Genomic DNA, 20,182 nt, shown 5'->3' on the forward strand with positions numbered 1-20,182 from the left:
CCAGAAGCAAGCTACATTTAGCCAAGTATTTCTGATTATCAGAGTTCTTCAGCACAGGAACATTTTGTAGCTGAAAAAGTCTCAGTCTTCTCCAAGGAGCTCATTTTTGTCCTTCACTTCTGTACTTCTCCATCATCCCATGGACCATCAACGTGCTCCTAAAGGCTCAGTCTGGCTCTGGGACCTGCCACTTGTGCAGAGTCCTACAGGGAATTTGTGTGATGAGGCAAAAGAAGAGAGTCAACTTTAACCCCTCTTCAGAAACTCCCCTAAGGAACAAACTTCTGCCCACAGATTCCTGGCTGAGAGCATCCCTCCCCTCTTTGGAGAGCCCCAAGAACAATTTCTATTCCCAGGGAAGCCCAGAACTGCTCCAGTCTCTACTCCTGATCCTTTCCTTGCCTAAATCTCACCCAGCCCAACCTGAACTGACTTGAACTGAGCCAACAGCTAAAGGCATTATTGTCTAAAATTGGGTTTAACTCAGGAGTGACCTGAACTTCTTGCTCCAGAGGGAAGCTTTTAAAATTCTGCAGCTGATCACGAGAACCACCTACACAAACACACCCAGCCCTGCAGCCAGCTCAGAAACCAAGACAACTCCAGCACTGACAGAATAAGAATATCCACCAGAAAAGTCTGACCTGTTTCCTGAACGCCCCACCCTGGGATCACTGAGCAAATTCGTTTGTTTCATTTCTTAATCCAAATTAATTCGGATTAACCAGTGGCTTTTCTGGCCACTAAAATATGGAAGATGAAGGAGGGAGGAGACACAATTGTGTCAGACATGCATTTACTTGATGCTGACTGTGCCAGGAGGGAATGGTTTGTCCTGTGTATTGTTCAGGTGGCCGTGCTCCTTTGTGAGGATCAGGGAACCTTTCAAAGCCTCTAAGATCAGCCCACAGGTTTGATGTGTGCCACAGGAGGCAGGACTTCCTCAGCCTGAGCTGCTGGGCTTGCCCAGGGCAGAAGAGTGGCCTTGCCACATCAGGAGTTCAGCCAGAGGAGTCATCCTGCAGCCTGACCCCATTCACCTGGGATCCCTCCCTCTGTCCCAGCCCCATCAGACCCTTCAGCACAGAGGAGATGCAAGAGAGCTGAAGTTAAACAAAAAAATCTTAGGGAGTTGTGTGGAAAAGCATCTCCAGGTGCTGATCCTGGACTTGGCTTGACCTGGAATTCCCACATTCTCTGGCTACAGCTTCCAGTATGGAAGCCAGGCCAGAACATCCTACACTCCTCGTTGGTGGTTCAGCAGGAACAGAATGGAAAACCAGTTTTCCAAATCCAAGTTTTCCAAATCCAAGTTTTCCTGATGTTTTCAGAGAGCCCTGAGGAAGGGAATGGTCTGAGAGCATCCAAAGCCTTTGGGGTGAGATGTGGATCCAAGGACACGTGTGCAAACGTGGCACTGTTGGTGCTCAGGCTTAGACCACAACTAAAACCAGGCTGATTTTCCAAATCCTCTCCCTTTTCCACAATCACAGGTAGGTTCTCCTCTCGGATGAGCAGGCACTTTGTGGACACTCACATTTAGAGAGCTGGGGAATTACAGCTTGGAAATCCTTTTCAGGCCTGGATTTCTCCTGACTCTCAGCTCCATTCCCAGGCTGACAAGCTGACTGCAGCTTCAGTTAGGGAGGAGTCTCCCAGGGTGAGAACACGGTGACAAACAGAGTGGAATTCATCACCAACATTAACCCCTGGTGTCTTTCCCGTGGGACACATCCTGAGGTGCTGTCCCAGGGATGTTTTTCCCAATTGTCCAATGAGCTCCTGTCCTGTCCTGGCTGCACTAACACACTTTAAATCCGGGCTGTCTGTACAATAAATTGGCCTTTTTTCCCCAAAGAGCTCCGTGTGTGTTGCTGTCCTTTCTCTCTCTTTGCAGAGCAGTAACCACAGCATTTTGCCATCCAAAGCTGCTCCCTTGGGAACTGGGACACAGCAGCAGAAGCACCATTTGAGAAAGAGGAGTCTGAGGTAACCTGCACCCTCCTCCTCATCTAATTATGGGACAGCACTCAACACCACACACACGACTTGGGTATTTTGGGCTTGGTGATTTTTTTTTTTTAATTTGTTTTTAAACTAGGAAGCATTAAAAATAAGAAATTAAAGCACTTTGAAGCTGCAGTTTGATTTGCTGGTTTGGGGTTGAATTCCCAGTACTCACACCCAGCTCCAAGAGCAGCTTCCAAGGTTTTCCACCTCTAGGTGCCCACAGGACACGGTTGCCAGGGCAGGATCACACATTAGGAGCAGATCCCAAGGTCCAGAGTCCTCTTCCCACCTGCAGGCTCCACAATTGCCTGTGCAGCTGCTTCCCTCACAGGAGACAATATTTCCCTGCCACCCACCTGCCTTCAAGAGCCATAAAAAGCTAAAAATACTGTCTGGACTCTGGACCAGTGATCCTGCCTGCCTTTGATAAAGCCCTGGCTGCCATGAGAAGCAACCCTTGTTTTCACTTGGGATGGTCACTCCTACTTGACAGCTGCCCAGCTTCAGGGAGAGGTGAGCACCCATAAATATTGTCTGGCCTCTCTTGGTGAGCACAAACAGGTACACAACATGGAAATTGGCACAAGATGGAAACCTGGTTGGTTTTGTTTCCTCTCTCTGTAATAAAAAGGAGTTTGTTTGTGCCTCAACTTCCTGGCTCCTCGTGCTGTCTCACCATTATCACTTCCCACCCCAGGTATTCAATACCTCGCAGTCCCTTTTAATAAAGTAAGAGAGCAGCACATGAATCTCATTATCTGTTTGCCCTTGAGAAGTTCTCTGACCTGAAACGTTTGGTTTGTCACCACCAGAGCAGAGCCAGAGAAGGATCATTTCTGCCAGGGAAGGGCTGTCCCCACCTGCAGGTGCTCTGAGGGGCTGGGACCATCTGCAGCCTTCCTCTAAGCACAGCCTGAGTCCTCCTCTGCCCAGGAAAGTCTCCTGATTTAGCAGCCAGCCACACAATTACTCACCCACCCGCTTCTCTCAACCTGCCTCCAGCCACCCCCACCAAAATCGATGCAGAAAAGCCACTACAAGCAACAAAAAAAGACACGAGCCCTAATTAACTCTCCGAGAGGCTCAGCACAGCCTGGGTCCCCCTTTGCTCAGAGAAACAAGCCCAGAGGGAAAACAAGCTCCAGTCCCAAGGAAGCTGCTGCTCCACTGGGCAAAAAAGGAAATGGGGACATTTGCCAGATGGGTTTAGAGGCCTCAAAACCATCCTCTGTCCTGCCTTCTCTGAAGGGAACAGCTTCTGCAGCTTCCAAGAGCCCAGACAGCCAAGGGACAGGGGATAGAACAATATCTGTTCAACCTGGGACCTCATACACCCTCCTCCCTCTCAGTTACAAACTCTCTCTGCTACAAAAATGAAAATTTGGGTGCTTGTTTTCCTCCCTTGCTGCCCTCACCCTCCAGCCAGAACAGCAGATGACGCCTTACAGGTAAATTCCCTGTGTCTTGTCCACCTTTATCTGATTTAATTTCAGAAGGGACCCTTTGCTCTTCTGAGCCAGCAAGTGTCCATCCATCACTGAAGCATAAAAGAAATTGAAAACAGGGATCAGCTGCATTAAAATCCATAAAGGCTTTGCTCCTTCCATGACTCACGCACGGTGCTGACAGCACTCACCCCGAGTCCATCACCACCCCAACCAAACAGCTCCTTTCCTTGTGACAGCCAACCAGGACTGAGCTGGTTCCTTCTCAAAGTGTCCCTTTTCCCAGCTCCTGTTGCTGCTCTGCTTTGCTTTCTAGCAAACAAGTGCCAAAATTTCTACATTGGGAAATCTGCTCTTCCCTGCTCCGACCCCTTCGTTCCCTACATCTCCAGAGCCAGAGTTGATACACAAAGTATTGAGCAACTGCCTGAAGGGGTGCTGCAGGGCATCCAAGGGGGCTGATTTCATTTGAATTTCATTTTTCTAATTAGTTCTATGGTTATTTTCAGCTGGAATACAGAATCAAGTATCACAGAAAGGTTTGGGTTGGGAGGGACCTTAAAGATCATTCGGTGCCACCCCTGCCATGGCAGGGACACCTCCCACTGTCCCAGGCTGCTCCAAATCCCAGTGTCCAACCTGGCCTTGGGCACTGCCAGGGATGCAGGGGCAGCCACAGCTGCTCTGGGCACCCTGTGCCAGCCCTGCCCACCCTGCCAGACAAGGATTTTCTTCCTAATAAAATCTAAATGTCTCTCCTGTTTGAAGCCATTTCCCCTTGTCTTGGCACCCTTGTACACAAAGTACATTAGAGCCAGTCCCAGAGCTCAGATATTCTCATTTAAGGGCTTCTGATTGCACAGGAACATGCACATGGAAAGAAAGAAATGCTGGAGCCAGAGCTTCTATGAGTATTTGACAGCTTTAAGAATCCCAGCCCTCACCAAGGCATTTCCTTCTCAAACACTTCCCTGGTCACATCCCCCCTCAAACCCTGTCTGGGAGGTACATCCACCTCAAAGGGGCAGATCCAAGGTCCAAACCTGCTGCACAGCCCAGGCTGGGTGGTTCCTGTGCCTCCCACTCTGTCAGTCATCACTGCATCCAAGGCTGCTGCTCCTCAAACTCGGCACCAGGAATAGCAGCTCCCACTGCCCACATAGCAGGATGATCCTGGTAACCAGCAACGCTCACATCGACGATGAGCAGGGCTTTCTGCTGCTACCAAATGAGTTGCCTTCCAAATTATTAGCAGCATCAGGAGCTGGGAGCACATTTCTCCAACAATCAAGATAATTCTGGCTTTTGTAATTTGTTCCAGACAGCCTGAGACATCCGTACCCACACTGAGACTTTGTGCACATCATTTGGCAGCTCCTGGCACACGCTGTCTCTGCCAGTCCCACCCAGAGATCCAGGCAGCTGATCCAACTGGCTCAAGAAGCCACTAGAACTCTTCGAGAGTGTTTAATCCAGGCTGATTGGAAGCCAAGAGAAATTAATTCTGCTCATAAAGGACAGAGCATGATCCTGTCAAGCACTCCAATATTTCATACCAGCCTTTAGCCACTCCTGGTGTTGGACAAACACCACGTTTGAGGACGTGGCAGAACTGGGAAAGGATCAGGGCAGCAGCAAAGGCCTGTGGTGCACAGAAAAGCCCTCAGGGAGGCTGGGCAGCATCAATCTCTGCTTGGGGAAATGCTGGTGTTTCATAAAACCACAGGCATGCAGGAAAAGGAATTCCTCTTCAAACCTTACTAGAAGGGGAATCTCAGGAAAAAGGGACATGCAGCTCCTTTCTTGGGGTATGGAATTAAACCCTAAGGCCCATTATCCATGGTATGTATAAACAAGCTCTGAAACACAACTGAGGACAGAGCCCTTGGACATCACAGTTCAAAAGCCTTTTTCCTCCCCTCAAAATCCCTAGACATCTGAATTTTGGGAATCAAAGATCAATATCACTTTGTCCTTGCCTTGTTCTCCATTCTTCCCCTCAGCACACAGCCCTTGACACCAGCTCCATGTAAACCCAAAGCCAGGGAGAAAACCTCCCATGAGCTCCAAGAGAAGCAGGTCTGAACCCTGAATCACAGCTCATGGCTCCAGCTGGGGGATTTGGGGACAGGAAAAATGTGTTCCCAAAACAACTGTGAATTTCTGAGATTTTCACCCCAAAACACATAGCAGCAACAGAGTTTAAAAGTCCCTTTGCCTCCACCTCGGCAAAAGTGCAATAAGATCACCCAGTCCCAGGCCAATTGAGAAACTGCAATTTTGTGTGATTTAGAGCTGCTAATGGGTGATGTCATCACTGGAGCCAATGCAATCTCTCATGAGCAGGAGCTATAAAAATTATAAAATATGTGTTTTTTCTCCCCAACAGCAACAGGCCCATCCCAGCAGGGGCAGCTTTCATTGAGACTCGTCTACAACTGGTGGAGATTGCAAGAAAACACTAAAAAAATCACAGAGGAAACAAAACCTTTCAAGGGGAACAACTATTCTTTTCCCAGGCCTTTATTAACAGCAGATCCACAGGTTTCCTTGGAAGCAAATGAGAAATAGGCACCACAGTATTGCTGGGAAAAGAAACCGAGGGAGTGTTTTCTGGAACAGCAAACCAAAGCCATTTTGGGCCACTATCTGTTAGACTCGAGTTTAGCTCAATAGGATATTGATCCTGGCTGCATGGAACACAGCCCTGATGTATTTCCTGATTAACAACTTCTGCTGTCTGCTTTTCACAAACAAAATCTCCCTCGTTGCAGGTAGATAAAAAAATATAGTTATCAATAATTCCAGGGTGCAGACATTGAGTAGCCAAAAAAGAAAAAAGGGTTGGAAAAAACAGGTGGGAAGGATTGCTGCATGATCACTGGAATATTTACATAAGGCTAAGTTCAATCAATGCAGAGCCTTCCCCCACAGCCTCCTCCAAAACACACCCAGACTCTGGCTGGCCTTTTTCCTATGGAAACAGAGAATGAGAGCAGAGCTGCTCTTTGCTTTTCTGGGGCTTAGCTAAAAGCTGAAAATGAGATCAGGTTTTCTGACATTCACCATTTACCTTCATAAAAACAGGTAACACTCGGCAGGATTAGCAGGTACACAACTCTGTGTGGGGTATCATGGAACATTTTCATGATCCCTCATGCTTACACAGAAATAAGAAAATAAAAGGAGAGGAATCAAAATCCCTCCATAATATTGAAGATTAATGTAAAACTGAGCTCGGGAGCTGAGCACTGCCTGGGAAACATGAAGTAACATTTTCAAGTAGAAATCTTGCACATATGGCAAAGGGAAGCTTTTGATAGAGTAGCAAAATGATATTTCAAAAACTGATGTCCTACCTATCTATATTTGTAAGAACACATTAAGTGCTGCCTTAGCACTGTCCTTTTTTATTATTCCCCAATAAATTACAGCTTGATCATTTTTTGAAACGCACAGATCCGAGTCTGCCTTCCACAGAAATGAAAATGAAGTTCCCACTCGTGTCACCACCCTGCAGCCCCTCCCTGGAGGGTTTGTCTGTCAGCAGGAAATTTCTCGCTCATCAAGCTGACTCTGAAGTCTTGATGCAGAAACGAGGAGGATTTTGTCTCAAATAAACAGCCCTGCACAGGTTTCCCCTCTCACCTGAGCTCGTGCAGGCAGTGGGCACATGAAAGGGTTCTGTCCACTGGAGGAAACCCAAGGAAGAGGAACTCCAGGTTTCCAGCACAGCCCCATGGCAACACAGGAGTGAGCTAAGAACTTAATCATGATCTGGGCAAGGCAGAGCAAAACACACCAGGCCACAGAGAAAACACTAATTCAGCCCCTGTGTGAAGCTGCAGAGCTTTCAGCGCTCCCTCCACCTGCAAATATTGAGGAAAGCATCAAACCAAGCGTGAGTAACTCCGTTATTTTCAGTCCTTTCCCCGTAACGCCAAAAATCGGGCACGAGCTCAAGTGCCTTGTTAAATCCAGCCCTCGAATTACAAGGATTAGAGGTCTGGATTTCCTCAGTGGAGATGACTCTCGGGCTTGATGCCGATGAGTTCAGCCTTTGCCACCCCTGCACTGCTGCCTGGTGGGAAGCCCTTGTACAAGACAATTTCAGCAGGGCCCAGTTGGTGTCACCATTGGAAACAGCGGCGGTGACGTTAACAGGATGGCACTTCAAAGGCACCCGCGGGGCTGCAGATGGCACCGGGGGTCCTTGTTCCAGCTGTCTCATCAAGCTGATATCCCACAATTATTTTCCAGGATCAAACAGTGCTGCAAACAGCTCCCACAAGGAACCCAACACCGCGGAGAAGCCGGAGGTGCCACACATTCCGGGGGGATTCCACACATTCCGGGGGATCCCGCACATTCCAGGTGATCTCACTCATTCTGGTAGGATCTCGCTCATTCCAGGGGATCCCGCACATTCCAGAGGGATCCTGCACATTCTGGAAGGATCTCACTCATTTCAGGGGGATCCCGCACATTCCAGGGGGATCCTGCACATTCTGAGGCGATCTCGCTCATTCCAGGGGATCCTGCTCATTCCAGGGGATCCCACACATTCTGGGGGGATCCTGCACCTTCCAGGGGGATCCCGTGGAAAACTTGGAATGTCTTGGTTGTAAAATAAAACCAACAAACTCTGGAGTCTTGGGTTTATGGAGAAAAAATGACAAATAAAAGGTGTTCAAACCATGCCTAAACAATATGGCTGGGATTCAGAAAAGCTTTTCTGTAGAGCCTGAACTTGAAGTAGAAAACCACTGGAGCCAGCTGAATTCCAGCATATACTGGAATGCTTTGCTGTATGATAAATTCAACCAATGCCAAAGCCCTTTCCAGAATCAGGGCCTTGATTTTATATTTTTTTTAACACAAACAACGGTGTGGAGCTAACTAGGAATCAGAACAGAGCGTCAGTGAGAATAATTGTAGCATCTGTGCTAATTCTCTTTTCATCCTGGTACCCCCTGCTTCTAAGTATGGAAATCTGATTCTCCTTGTGCCTCCACTGAAGTTTCTATTGATTAAATACCCAGCCCCAGCAGCAGGAGAATCAAGCCCTGCATATTTATTCTTTGCCTCTTAATACATCAAGAATTCCCTTTGGCCTCTCAAGTGCTGTATCACAGGGTGCCCTGAATGCAAATGGAATTACAGTGATCATGTAGCTAATGAATACATTTGTATATGTATGCAAGCATTTCCCTACTCCACACCAGCAGCAGGAGCAGGGAATATCCACGTTCACCACACACACAGGCAGGGAAGCTGTGGAAAGGATGGGTATGGGAAGCATATCAATAGCAGGAGCCAGGCTGCAGTTTCTGGGGAGAAATGAACTGAAATCCTTCCAAGATGAAGGCTGCAAGCTCAGGACCTCACACAGACCTTTGGATCGCTTCCTCCGAAGCTTTAAAGCCCAATTTGTAGACTAGAAGTGTTCATGTTTATGTTTTTATTATCCACCAGCATCACCCTCTATTTATATCAATAGACAGAAACTGCTGCAACGCATAATGTAAAATATTGTCAGCATTTTCAAGAGAGAGATGAGTGATATCATCTCAAACCAGAGTACAAAATGCACACGTAACCTTTTCACCTCCATCCTTAATAGGACATTTTGAATTCTTTTCAGACATCTTTGAATTCTTTTGAGAAAAGTTATTTTATAGGGGAAATAAATTCGTTCCTGCAGAAACTTGGCAAATTTCTGAGTTGTAACAGCTGAAAACCAGGATACATTTAATTTGTTAGCACACTCCACGTTGACTTCTAAAGTCATCCCATAACATCAGAAAATTGATTTAAATCAGGTTCAAGTACCAGTGGTAATTAGAACCTGCAAAGTCACAGAAATGTCAGGAAGTGTCTGGATCAGATTCACACTGGAATATCTACAAAGAAATATCCTCACAACCACTTTTGAGTTGGTTCAAACCCTTGGCAAGTGTCTCATTCAGCACAAGAGCCATTCTTTGGATTTACTACAAGAAATGCAGGTTTTTAGTGCTATTCCACTCCAGTCAATCCCAGCCCAGCCCCGAGTAAACAAACACCACAAATCAGGGTGAGAGTCCCCAAGAAGCTCAGGGGGAGAGGAGGTCACTTACCCTGTGAGGACCACGACAAAATCCATCACGTTCCAGCCATTCCTCAGGTAAGAGCCTTTGTGAAAAACAAAGCCCAGAGCGATGATTTTGATACCAGCTTCAAAACAAAATATTCCAATAAAGTACGGCTCAGTGTCGTCCTGGAAAAGAAAGGAAATTACAGGAGTCGAGGAGATATCCGTGTTCCTGCTCTGATAACCCATCCTCCAAACAGCTACAGGCACCAACTTCACACCTTCTCCACTCTTTGAACACAGCTGGAATTAGAAGGTTTAAGTTTAGTGGAACTAAGCTCAGAGAGGAATTTCATTATTGTTTCTCTGAAATGAATTTTCTCTACGAATTGGCAATTCCATTGGCCGTCATTCTGATGGCTTCACGCCACATTTTCCTCCTTCACGGAATGTTCTGGAGAGAATTTTGATGCAGAAATTTTGCTCTAAGGGTATATTTAAATTAGAGATGACAGGTTTCTGGAGTTATTGGCATGGAAGATGCTCCACAATTCACCCAGGAACCTGAAACAAGGGTGTCTTGGGGAGCAAGAGTCAGCGCAGCAAGCCTGACAGCACTGACAGGAAATTATTTATTTATCATTTATTCCATCAGTTCTTTCTTCGCTCCTTCTCCTCCATTTTATCAATTTTCACAGCTGCAGCCTCATTTGTTCTCCTTCCACTGGGGATTTGGTTCAGGGAGAAATCCCCAACCCCTCCCATGAGCAGCAGGAGCAGCAAGATTTGTGTCTTGGGTCCATGGTGCAGACTAACACATCCCTTGGGATCACAGATTCGTGTCCTTGCTCACTACAGAGAAAATCAAGCTCACTCCCTGCTCTCTTACTAAACCTTTTATTCCATCTCTGCACCAGATCTCTCAGGATTAGACTTTATTGACAGCAGTTTCAACACTAATTCAGTGCCAAATTGAAGCATTCACATTTGGAAGGAAGATTTGGGCAAGAAATAGGAACAAAGAAAAAGGTAAAAGCAGCGGGCATCAATTTCAAGAACTTGTTCATCAGCTTTGGCACCAGTAACCAATTTCCAAATGTGCCTCAGATCCTGGTTTTCAGTTGAATTCAATGGAAGTAAAGCAGCCCTACCCAAAAGAAAGCAAACTTCCACAATGAGAGATTAGAAATCTCTTTTCCAGTGGCTTTGGCATTTCTGGCCACCAGAACCTAAGAGCTGAGCTGCTGTTTGAGGCATAGTTGTTTATATTTTGCAGTTCTCTCAATGATAAAAGGGGATTGTTTATTCTCTGATGGAAAATGAACAGGAATGTTGAGGTTTGTGGCCCCAGAACCAGGGAAGAAGCAGGTTTGGCACAGGCACGGCAGCTGCTGCTCAGCTCTGGCACAGACCACACTTTGGGACAGCACTTGCTCCAGAAATTAAGGTTTTCATCCCTAAAAGTTGGATTTGTTCAGCCTTGAGAGGTGATGCTGAGAGGGGCCCTCAGCCCTGGGTGTCCCTGTGTGTCCCTGTCTGTCTGTCTGTCCCTGTCTGTCTGTCCCTGGGTGTCCCTGTGTGTCCCTGTCTGTCTGTTTGTCCCTGGGTGTCCCTGTGTGTCCTTGTCTGTCTGTCCCTGGGTGTCCCTGTGTGTCCTTGTCTGTCTGTCCCTTGGTGTCCCTGTGTGTCCCTGTGTGCAGGAGGCTCAGAGCAGTGCCAGGCTCTGCTCCAGGCCCAGCAATGGCCCCAGAGCCCCGGGCAGGGGCTGAGCCCAGGAGCTGCCCCTGCACAGGAGCAGAATTTCTGCCCTGGGCAGTGCCCAGCCCTGAGCAGAGCCCAGAGAGGCTGTGGAGTCTCCCTCCCTGGGAATATTCCAGAACCACCAGTCCTGTACCCTGTGCTCTGGGATGGCCCTGCTGGAGCAGGGAGGTGACACCAGATGACCCCACTGTGGTCCCTTCCAGCCTGACCCACCCTGGGATCTGTAACTTAACAGCACAAGGAGACTTGGCTGGACATGACTGGAAAATACAACCCCTGAAGAGGCTTTTCCACCAGCAGCTGAATTCGAGTTCTGTTCCCCATGTCCCCACACACCTCCTGGGAACAGCTCTTCCACATATTTCATCTTTCACCCCATGTTACCTCAATTTCCCTCCACCTTTCTGAGCTCACAGCCCCAGCAGCTCCACCTGCCATGGCCCTGTGGTGATGTGAAGTCACCTGCACAGACACTCACAGGTGCTGGCTGGCCAGGGAGCAAAACACAGCAGGGCCTGTTAAGCTGCCTCTGGGTCTCTGGCTGAAATAGAGAGGAGAAAATGAAAACCCATCCCCAAAACTGGCTTCCCCTCCAGCCAAAGAGGGCTTTGCACAAGCAGCAGCACCTCCAGGCCCTCTGGCCCTCACTGATGGTGCTCAGAGGACACAGGAGCCACCACTGCCAGACCTCCAGCTGCCAATCTCTGCGCTGTTCACCCACAGAGAACCAGGAGCAAAGGCCACCAGACCTGGTATGACCTTCAACAGAAATCCTACAACACACTTCTTCTTCCAGCAGCTGCTCCACAATGAGAGCTGGAGGCATCACAGGGCTCCAACCCAGTACAGGAAAGAGGGAACAAGGGAGAAGGGGTCAGAAATCATCCAGATGTTCCTTACAACTCCTCTGCCTTCCCTCATGGCCACAAGAGCACTCTGCCAGCCCAATCCACCTGTTCAACCCCCCCAACAGCTCCTAGTTCAACAGCTCCAGATAATGTCTGCACATAAAGGCCTCCCAGCCCATCCCAAATTCCCATCCCACAACTATTCGTGTTCCTCTAAAAATAGCTCTTCTAACACACACAAAAAAAGCTACCTTTACCCACATCCACTCCCCCACATTACTCCCTCACTTCCTTGAAGCCTGGTATCTACTCCAGTCTCTGCTCAATCTAGGTCAGGTGCCTGGTGATTACAGCTCCCAGCTTTAAAGAGCCAGGCTCCAGGTACTCCAGGGTTTGATGGGATGTGCTCTTCCCAAAGCTAGGGCTACACAGAGCTCTTAGGAAGTGGGTCAAAGGAGTTTTTGTCAGCTTCTAGGGAAGCAGGAAGGCTCACAAATGGATTTGGGTATTTATTACAAAGAAAAACTCTCATCTGTAGGGTTGGTAGGGAGTAGCTGGGGAAATAAGAGGTGAAAGAAAGAGGGTCTTTTCTAAAGCCTGCCTAAATTTACTCTGATTCAGCTCAAGAATTAGGGCAGTAACAATAAGAGGAAAAATAAAAATTATGCCCAATTGGGGAGAGGTCCTGCAGCTGAAAAAATAAAGGATTTATCTGGCTGTGTGTGATGGAAGGAGGGAAGGACGTGGCTACATGTCCTGTGAAGCACTGAAATGACCCTGCCTCAGCTCAGAGTCCCTGCCAGGACACCCTGAAGCCCTTCAGACCAAAGGCTGTGCCCCTGCCCGGGCTCCAGAGGGGCAGAGCAGGTGATAATGAGGATCCGTGTGTGTACTTGGAAGGAGGGCAGAGAATCTGGGCAGCAGCCAGAGCTGTGCCAGCAAGTTGTTTGCTGTGGACACAGCAGAGCTTGAGACTGGGCCAAACACACATTTAATCAATATGTTTCTGATCAGAAACAACTTCTGAGGCTGGAAAGTCATTACCATTCCTACTTCACGTCCTAGTGTCTTTCCTTGGCCTTCAGATGTAACAGCCTGGAGAGGTTTGGGTGTGAAAGGCTTTGTTCAAGCAAAGGTTAATATGAGCAGCTCACATATTACTGCTCTAAGTGCCTGTGGATGGGAGAGAGCATTAAATCCATTAGTAAATTGCCAGAGCTGTCACGATGAAAATCTGGGAAAAGTTATGTTCTGTCCTCACATCCACAACACCCGGGGGAGCCAAACACCCCGAGGCTGCAGTGAAATCCACTGTGCCTTCCAACAGGAGCTGCCCCAGAGCGGGACAGGAGGGAGATTTCCCGTTCTGCAAGTTCTGAAATCATCACTCTCCTTCTGGGAGAGGTCTCCTGAAGCTTCCCACGGAAAACTGAGCAATCAGGAATGAGGCAGGGAGAGAAGGAGGTGAGCAACGTCCTGCAAGGCCATTCAGGGCTGGGATGGGAAGTTGCCATTCCCACATTTGGAGCTCTCCCCACCAGGCTCTGGGCTCAGAGCAGCTCCCTCAGCATCTCTGCAGCTGGCAGCACTCCAGTGTGTACAAACAACACAATCTTTATTGGGATAGAAGCAGGCTGACTCCCCAGCCCACAGCGCTGGGTGGAGATGGACAGGGACAAACCTGTTCCACTGGACAATTCCTGATGGGAGGGAAACATTTCCAGCATCCAGAGCATGTGAGAATTCCAGCTGGGAGCAGGACAGAGCCTGGGGTAGGTCAGGCTGCAGCTGGTGGGAGAATGAGTTTGTTCCTCTTGGTTGATGATCGAAGATCTGAGCCAGCCCCCCAGTTTACCACTAAATGATGGTGGTCACTAAATTCTCAGAGCCCCTTTTGACCAGAATTTCCAGCCCAGAGCCAAGTAATGCTTTTCTGTGCATACAGAAAATGGGCAGAGAGAGAATTCTACTAAGTCAGACACTCAAAATCCTGGAATATTGCATGTACTGAGATATGTGCTCAGTTTGACAATAACAGGAGCACAGAAAACAGCCCGGTGAGATTGCACTGCAGGATCATATCCTGGGTCTTGGGGAGATAGATAGAGGAAAATTTTTAACAAATAGACAATCTTTTTTTTTTTTTCTTTGTATCTATGGAACAAATTATCTGGGCAACTTCTGTTTTCCTTCAACAACTCTGCCGACATCTCCAAGTCACAAAAGGCTTGTGATGTGCACCTCATATCCTTAATATCTGATTAACTCTTCACTTATGATCTCCAATTTGGAGATTTTAATGAGTCCAGGTGAAAAAAAAAAAAAAAAGCCATATCCATTAACCATTACCCTAAAAAAGACCAATTCCATTCCTGCTAAAGAAAGCAATAAAGCACCTGCTGTTCTGCATGGACTCAGAATTTGGCTGAACAAACCTGCAAATGTATGGGAAATGTATGGGAAATGTATGGGAAATGTATGGGAATATTCCTCTGCTGTGGTTTAACATGGATTTGAAACATTTTCAATGAAACAACTTCCAGTTTATAGAAGTAACATGAGAATTCTAAAGAGGTTTCACTTTGAAAACTAGAAGACAGCTTTTCTTATAATGCTTATTCTTTCCAGTTTATGTTGAAAATAAAAAGTATTTCATGACTTGCGAAGATTCTCAGTGCTACTCTGTGAAAAATTGCTTTATACTTCAGAGTTAGGAATGTGCTGTGATTAAAATGGCTTCAGGATATCTGCATCAAACATCACAGTGCTTGGGACAAAAACCAGGGGTTAATTCTTCCTTCCACCCGGGGCAGAGCCAACAGGGCAGGGATTGTGCATTTAAGTCCCACAGCTCTCTCACACTGTGCCGTGGCAATGCCAGTGCTCCTCTTTGGAATGATTTAGGCAGGATCTGAAGGTGTGTGTGCTGTAAAATGGAATTAATACACTGGGGAAAAGGACAATAAAATGCCTCTAGGATGCCCTTATAAATCGAGGGATACAGAGAAACATAAAACCAACATGAACCAAAGGATTGCCTAGCCAGAACATCCCCCAGACTGCTTCTCCCCCTCACTAATCCGTGTGTTTATAACCACGGAAGGGACTTTCCCCCTCAGTCCTGGCTCTAAACCTGTGCTTTGCTCACACCCCCAGGCTGACCCTGCCAACCAGCCCCAAAGCACACAAAGACAGGTTTAATGGCAGAAAGTTCTACATGCAGTCATTGATTCACTTTATCCTCTTCTCTTATTAATTAAAAATAATTCCAACAGCGAGATACAGCAAGCCCCATGCAGGAGAGCAGCCAGCAGGAGTGCATCCATTTCCAAACAGCAGCAATTTCTGACCCTGACTCTCCAGATTTCTCACTAACACCCTTTTTCCTGCTTCTGGAGAATGAGATTCTGAGAGTTGCCCACTGGCATGGGCCATCCTTAGGAACTGCAGCAATCACTATTCAGTGACTCTCGGTTTTGGCAGCATGCCTAATGTTATCGTTGTTTGCATAATATAGCATCGACATGGAAAACACATATGGATCCATATTTATCCATCCTTTGAACATGCACCAGGATTAATGCATTTAGGCATGCAAGACATTCCAGATCATTAAAAGTAGGAGAAAAATCAAACCAAGAATTACACAGTTTTCCTACAGTGATGATAAATGGGAGAATTATTTTGAAGCTATTCTTCTATTTTCTTTTGAAATAAGGTAATTGGGCTCATTACCATAAAGCCTGCGGGTAAATTATTTTTCTCTGTAAGCTGGTTGCATATTTTTTTTGAAAGGAAGTGTAATCATCTGAACCCAAAGTTTGCTTTGAAGGATCTGTGCTGTGACAGGAAGAGACACACAAATCCTAAAAGGTTCCTCTGTTCCACCACTCCCTGGGAAAATGAAAATTACACAGAAGTTCATTTGATTTCAAAGATAATTCTAAGCATTCATCAGCTCCTTCCTGTCCTGGTTTAGAGGCAACCTAAGTTTGAAGCCCTTCTGATCATCACTCAAGGTCCAGCTGTCTCCTGGGCTGGGCAGGGCTGGCTGGAGTGATGAAGCATTCTTGCAGGGATGGGATCAGGAGGGGACACTTCTCCTTGCTGGGACGGATTTTTTCTGATTGTCAGATCAATGCCTGTCTGTTTACGTGTGGATCTCTAAAATAGATCCCAACACTCCCAACACCCAGCAGCCGGCTGCTTTCTGTATTAGAGCAGGAACAAAAAAAAACTGAAAATGAATGAACGCAACTCACCAGTCTCTCTGACATCGGTGTCTTGTCTCCATCCGGCAAATGCTGTTCCAGAGCCAGCACAATACAATTGGCTATGATTGTAGCTAAAATCATGTATTCAAATGGAGTGGGGACCAGAAGTTAAAGAAAACACTGGACAATACCAGGAGAACCCCGTCCAGATCCTGGTTCTACCCACAGAGTTGCATTAATTGAGCATCCTAAGATTTCTTGTATTTTTTTAAAGACATTTGGTCTCCTTGACTCCCTCGGTTCTTTCTGGGGTGTGTTTGGAAGAAAAGTTGGCAATTTGCTCCTCTCTTTTTTAAGAGTTAGAGACTCACACACAATATGAGCTGCTCAAGGAATTTGGGAGCAAGAAAGTGAAAGGTCCAAAGGAAATAAAAAGCTATTAATACCTATTGATTTTTAATGAGATTGATAAGCTAAACTGCCTCCAGATAGATTATATGGCTAAACATCATCTGCTGAATTTTCTTCAGAAACATTTAACTTCAGCACATGGTGCAAATAAGTGGTGGGCACGAAAAGTTCAATTTAGAGTATCTACCTAGGTCTACAACATGAATTACTGCTCGATTGCAATGCCCGCTCTCGGTGAGAATAAAACCCTCAGTGCCCTTTTGGGATGTAGGAGGGAAATGGGAAGGGAAAAGAATCCAAATCCAGCACCGGGTCCCCCTTTGCTCTTTGCCACCATCTCCCACCCTGAGCTATGCTGAGCCCCAGCTCTCCCATGGCAGAGCCGTGCCACGAGCGGCATCGGGGGCCGAGGGTGAGCAACGGCTCCGCTCAGCACCATGGGGAGATGGAGCCAGAACTGTGGGGAGATGGACCCAGAACCATGGAGAGATGGACCCAGCATCGCAGGGAGATGGACCCAGCACCGTGGAGAGGTGGAGCCAGAACTGTGGGGAGATGGACCCAGAACCATGGAGGGATGGACCCACCATCACAGGGAGGTGAACCCAGCATCACAGGGGGATGGACCCAGCACCATGGAGAGGTGGGCTCAGCACCGTGGGGAGATGGACCTAGAACTATGGGGAGATGGAACCAGCAGCACAGGGAGACGAACCCAGAACCGTGGGAAGATGGGCTCAGCACCTCGGAGAGCTCAGCTGAACACCGCGGGGAGCTCCTCTGAGCACCGCGGAGAGCTCAGCTCAGCACCAGGGGCAGCGCCGAGCGGCACCGCAGACACGGCACCCGGGAGGGCTCAGCTCGGCACCGCGAACAGCTCGCTTGGGCACGGCGGAGAGATCAGCTCAGCATCGCGGGGAGCTCAGCTCAGCACCATGGCCAGCTTGGCTCAGCACCACCATCAGCCCGGCTTAGCACCACAATGAGCTCAGCTCAGCACCGTGGTCAGCTCAGCTCAGCACTGTGGCCAGCCTGGCTTCAGAACCATGGTCAGCGTAGCTCCACTCCATGGTTCTTAGCACCACGGTAAACCCGGCTGCAGCGCCGTGCTCAGCTCAGCTCAGCACTACGGTCAGCCTGGCTTCAAAACCGTGCTCAGCTCAGCTCAACACCGTGATAAGCTCAGCTCATCCCAGCACTGTGGTCAGCTCAGCTCAAGCACTATGGTCAGCTTGGATACAGAGCCGTGGTCAGCTCGGCTCAGCACCACGGTCAGCTCGGCTTAGCACCACGGTCAGCTCGGCTTAGCACCGTGCTCAGCCTGGTTTCAGCACCGTGCTCAGCCTGGTTTCAGCACCGCGGACAGCGCCCCGCCCCGCCCGCCGGCCCCGCCGCTCCGGTTCGGGGAAGGGCCGGTGGCTCCGCCGGTCCCGCCGGCTCCGCAGCGCCGGGGGTCCCCTCCCCACATCCCCCGGAAAAACACAGCCGAATGGCCCAAGAGGAAGGAGAGGGAAAGACTGAGTCTGCCCGCGCAGTCAAGGCGATGCTCTGCCTGTCACCGGGGGTTTGGGGCTTGTTTATCCAGACTTAAATGCAGGGAAGGAGAAATGGATGAGGAAATGCAGCAATCGCTGGGATTGTATAATACGGAAGAAAGATCAATACGTGTTTGTGTGTGTTCAGAGAGAAGGGAAGTGCATTGACTCCACTGGTGTATTTTTCCTGTTAGCCCCTCAGGAAGTGAAAACTGGGGAAGTCTAAGCAGGAGCTGGCCTCTGTGGCAACTGAAAGTGTTGCTAGGAGGCTGGGAGGAGGCCCTGCTGCTGTTAGCTGGGGATTAATAGGGGTGTGATATGAAATGTAAAGAAAACAAGCAGCTCCCCTGAGACCCTCAGTGTAAAGCAGTCCTGTACACACACACACACACACACACACACACAAAATCTGCTCCCTGGGAGCCTCAGCCTGCTCCCCTCTGCTCACGGCTTACAACCATCACTGCAAGCAAAGCCCTCTTCTCACTGCAGCTCACTTGGCCTGGGAGCTGGGTCTCAGACAGAAAGCATCTGCCCCTTTCACAATACAGCAGATGATCCCTCTCCCCACTTACTGCCTCCTTCTGCCACAAGGCTTTGCTAATTTTAATTTTTTTTTCGTGTAGCCTAAGCTTAGGCTATGCACCTAATCAAAGTGCCATGATTCATGTTGATTCGAATGGCTTCCGGAGGGGATGTGCTAAAACCGAGCTGCAATGATTGCATTCCTGGGATTTACCTGGGCTGTCAATGTCCCCTACTATCAATGCAGCTTCAATACTAAGGTGTCACCATTTTTATCCCACATTCCCTCTTCTATTCACAGGAAGACAGAAGAGTTGAAAGGCTCCAAGATGGAAATAAAAATCAGGATTCGTGGGCACGAATCTCACAGAACCTGACTTGAATTGTAGGAAATGTCAATCCACGCACCTGTACATCTCAGCCCTAAAGACACCCTGACATGGCTTACACACACCCCCGGCATCAAGCACACCAAAAGCACCCTCGGCGCTCCCACGGAAACGATTTCCTGATCCCCCTGATCCCCTGATTGATTCCCTGACTCCCACATTCCCATATTCCCACATTCCCACAGCCACGGCCGTGCATCATGTCGGGCGCACGGCTCCCCGGCACACACACCCATGGCACAGCCCGACCACACCGTCTGCACCAGCACCAGCCACTCGCCCTGCGCTGCCTGGAGGGGTCTCTGCCCCCCAGCCTCCCTCTCCCCCTCCCCACCTTCCCCCCGTGCCCACACAGCCTCCCTGAAAGGATATGGCCACTCTGTTATTCGCTTGGCGTATTTCCGTATAACATTATCTTCACTGAAGATGAAGAGGGATCTGTTGACTGTGAAGCAGTTCTGTTTGACAGGGATGGGGTTGTAGAGAGCCATAGTCCTGGCTCTCTGAGCCATCGACTGTTTATACATCCTTTGGCCGGCTTGGGGGCCACCTTGCCGGCTGCTCCCTCTTCCAGCCCCGGCCGGCCCTCCACCTCCATAGCGGGTTGGCAGATCATCCCCAAACCGAGCCATCCTCGCAGTGCACGGAGCCGGGCGCTACAATCCAAACTGGCAGCCGAGGCGAGAGGAAGACGCATCACAGCGCGCAGCACTTCTCCCTCCGGGGGCTTCAGTTGCGGGATCGGGATCGATCGCGGCAAAAATAGATCGATATATAATAAAACAAAAAATATCCCTTTTCCTTCCTCCACCCCCTGCGCTTCCCCGCCGCTGTGGTTGCCCGGGGGTAGGAGGAAGGCGCCGGGGCTCCGCTCACCTCCCCGCACAGGTGGCGTCTCTCCGGCCCGACCTCATGGCCGGGGCGGCGTGGGGTGGCCGCGGTGGCCGCGGTCCCTTCGGCGACCACGGGGC

General features: G+C 48.8%; 1 protein-coding gene across 11 annotated transcripts in view; it reads right to left on the reverse strand.

Moving 5' to 3' along the window:
* Positions 1–20,157, reverse strand: part of CACNA1B (calcium voltage-gated channel subunit alpha1 B) — a 294,097-nt gene extending 273,940 nt beyond the window's left edge. For 5 of the 11 annotated variants that reach the window (XM_088177583.1, XM_088177581.1, XM_088177582.1 and 2 more), the window contains exons 1-3: positions 19,584–20,155; positions 16,400–16,505; positions 9,575–9,714 (exon numbers count right to left, since the gene is read on the reverse strand). In XM_088177583.1, the coding sequence (XP_088033709.1) occupies positions 9,575–9,714; positions 16,400–16,505; positions 19,584–19,843 (506 nt within the window). In that variant the 5' untranslated portion in view covers positions 19,844–20,155. Of the gene's footprint in view, positions 1–9,574; positions 9,715–16,399; positions 16,506–19,583 lie in introns of all 11 variants that reach the window. The other 6 variants (XM_088177585.1, XM_088177584.1, XM_088177578.1 and 3 more) reach the window with 5 other exon arrangements.
* Between the last annotated feature and the right edge of the window lie 25 nt (positions 20,158–20,182).

This window comes from Sturnus vulgaris, chromosome 22 (assembly GCF_052056855.1).
Source record: "Sturnus vulgaris isolate bStuVul1 chromosome 22, bStuVul1.hap1, whole genome shotgun sequence".
In the NCBI taxonomy this organism is placed as follows: domain Eukaryota; kingdom Metazoa; phylum Chordata; class Aves; order Passeriformes; family Sturnidae; genus Sturnus; species Sturnus vulgaris.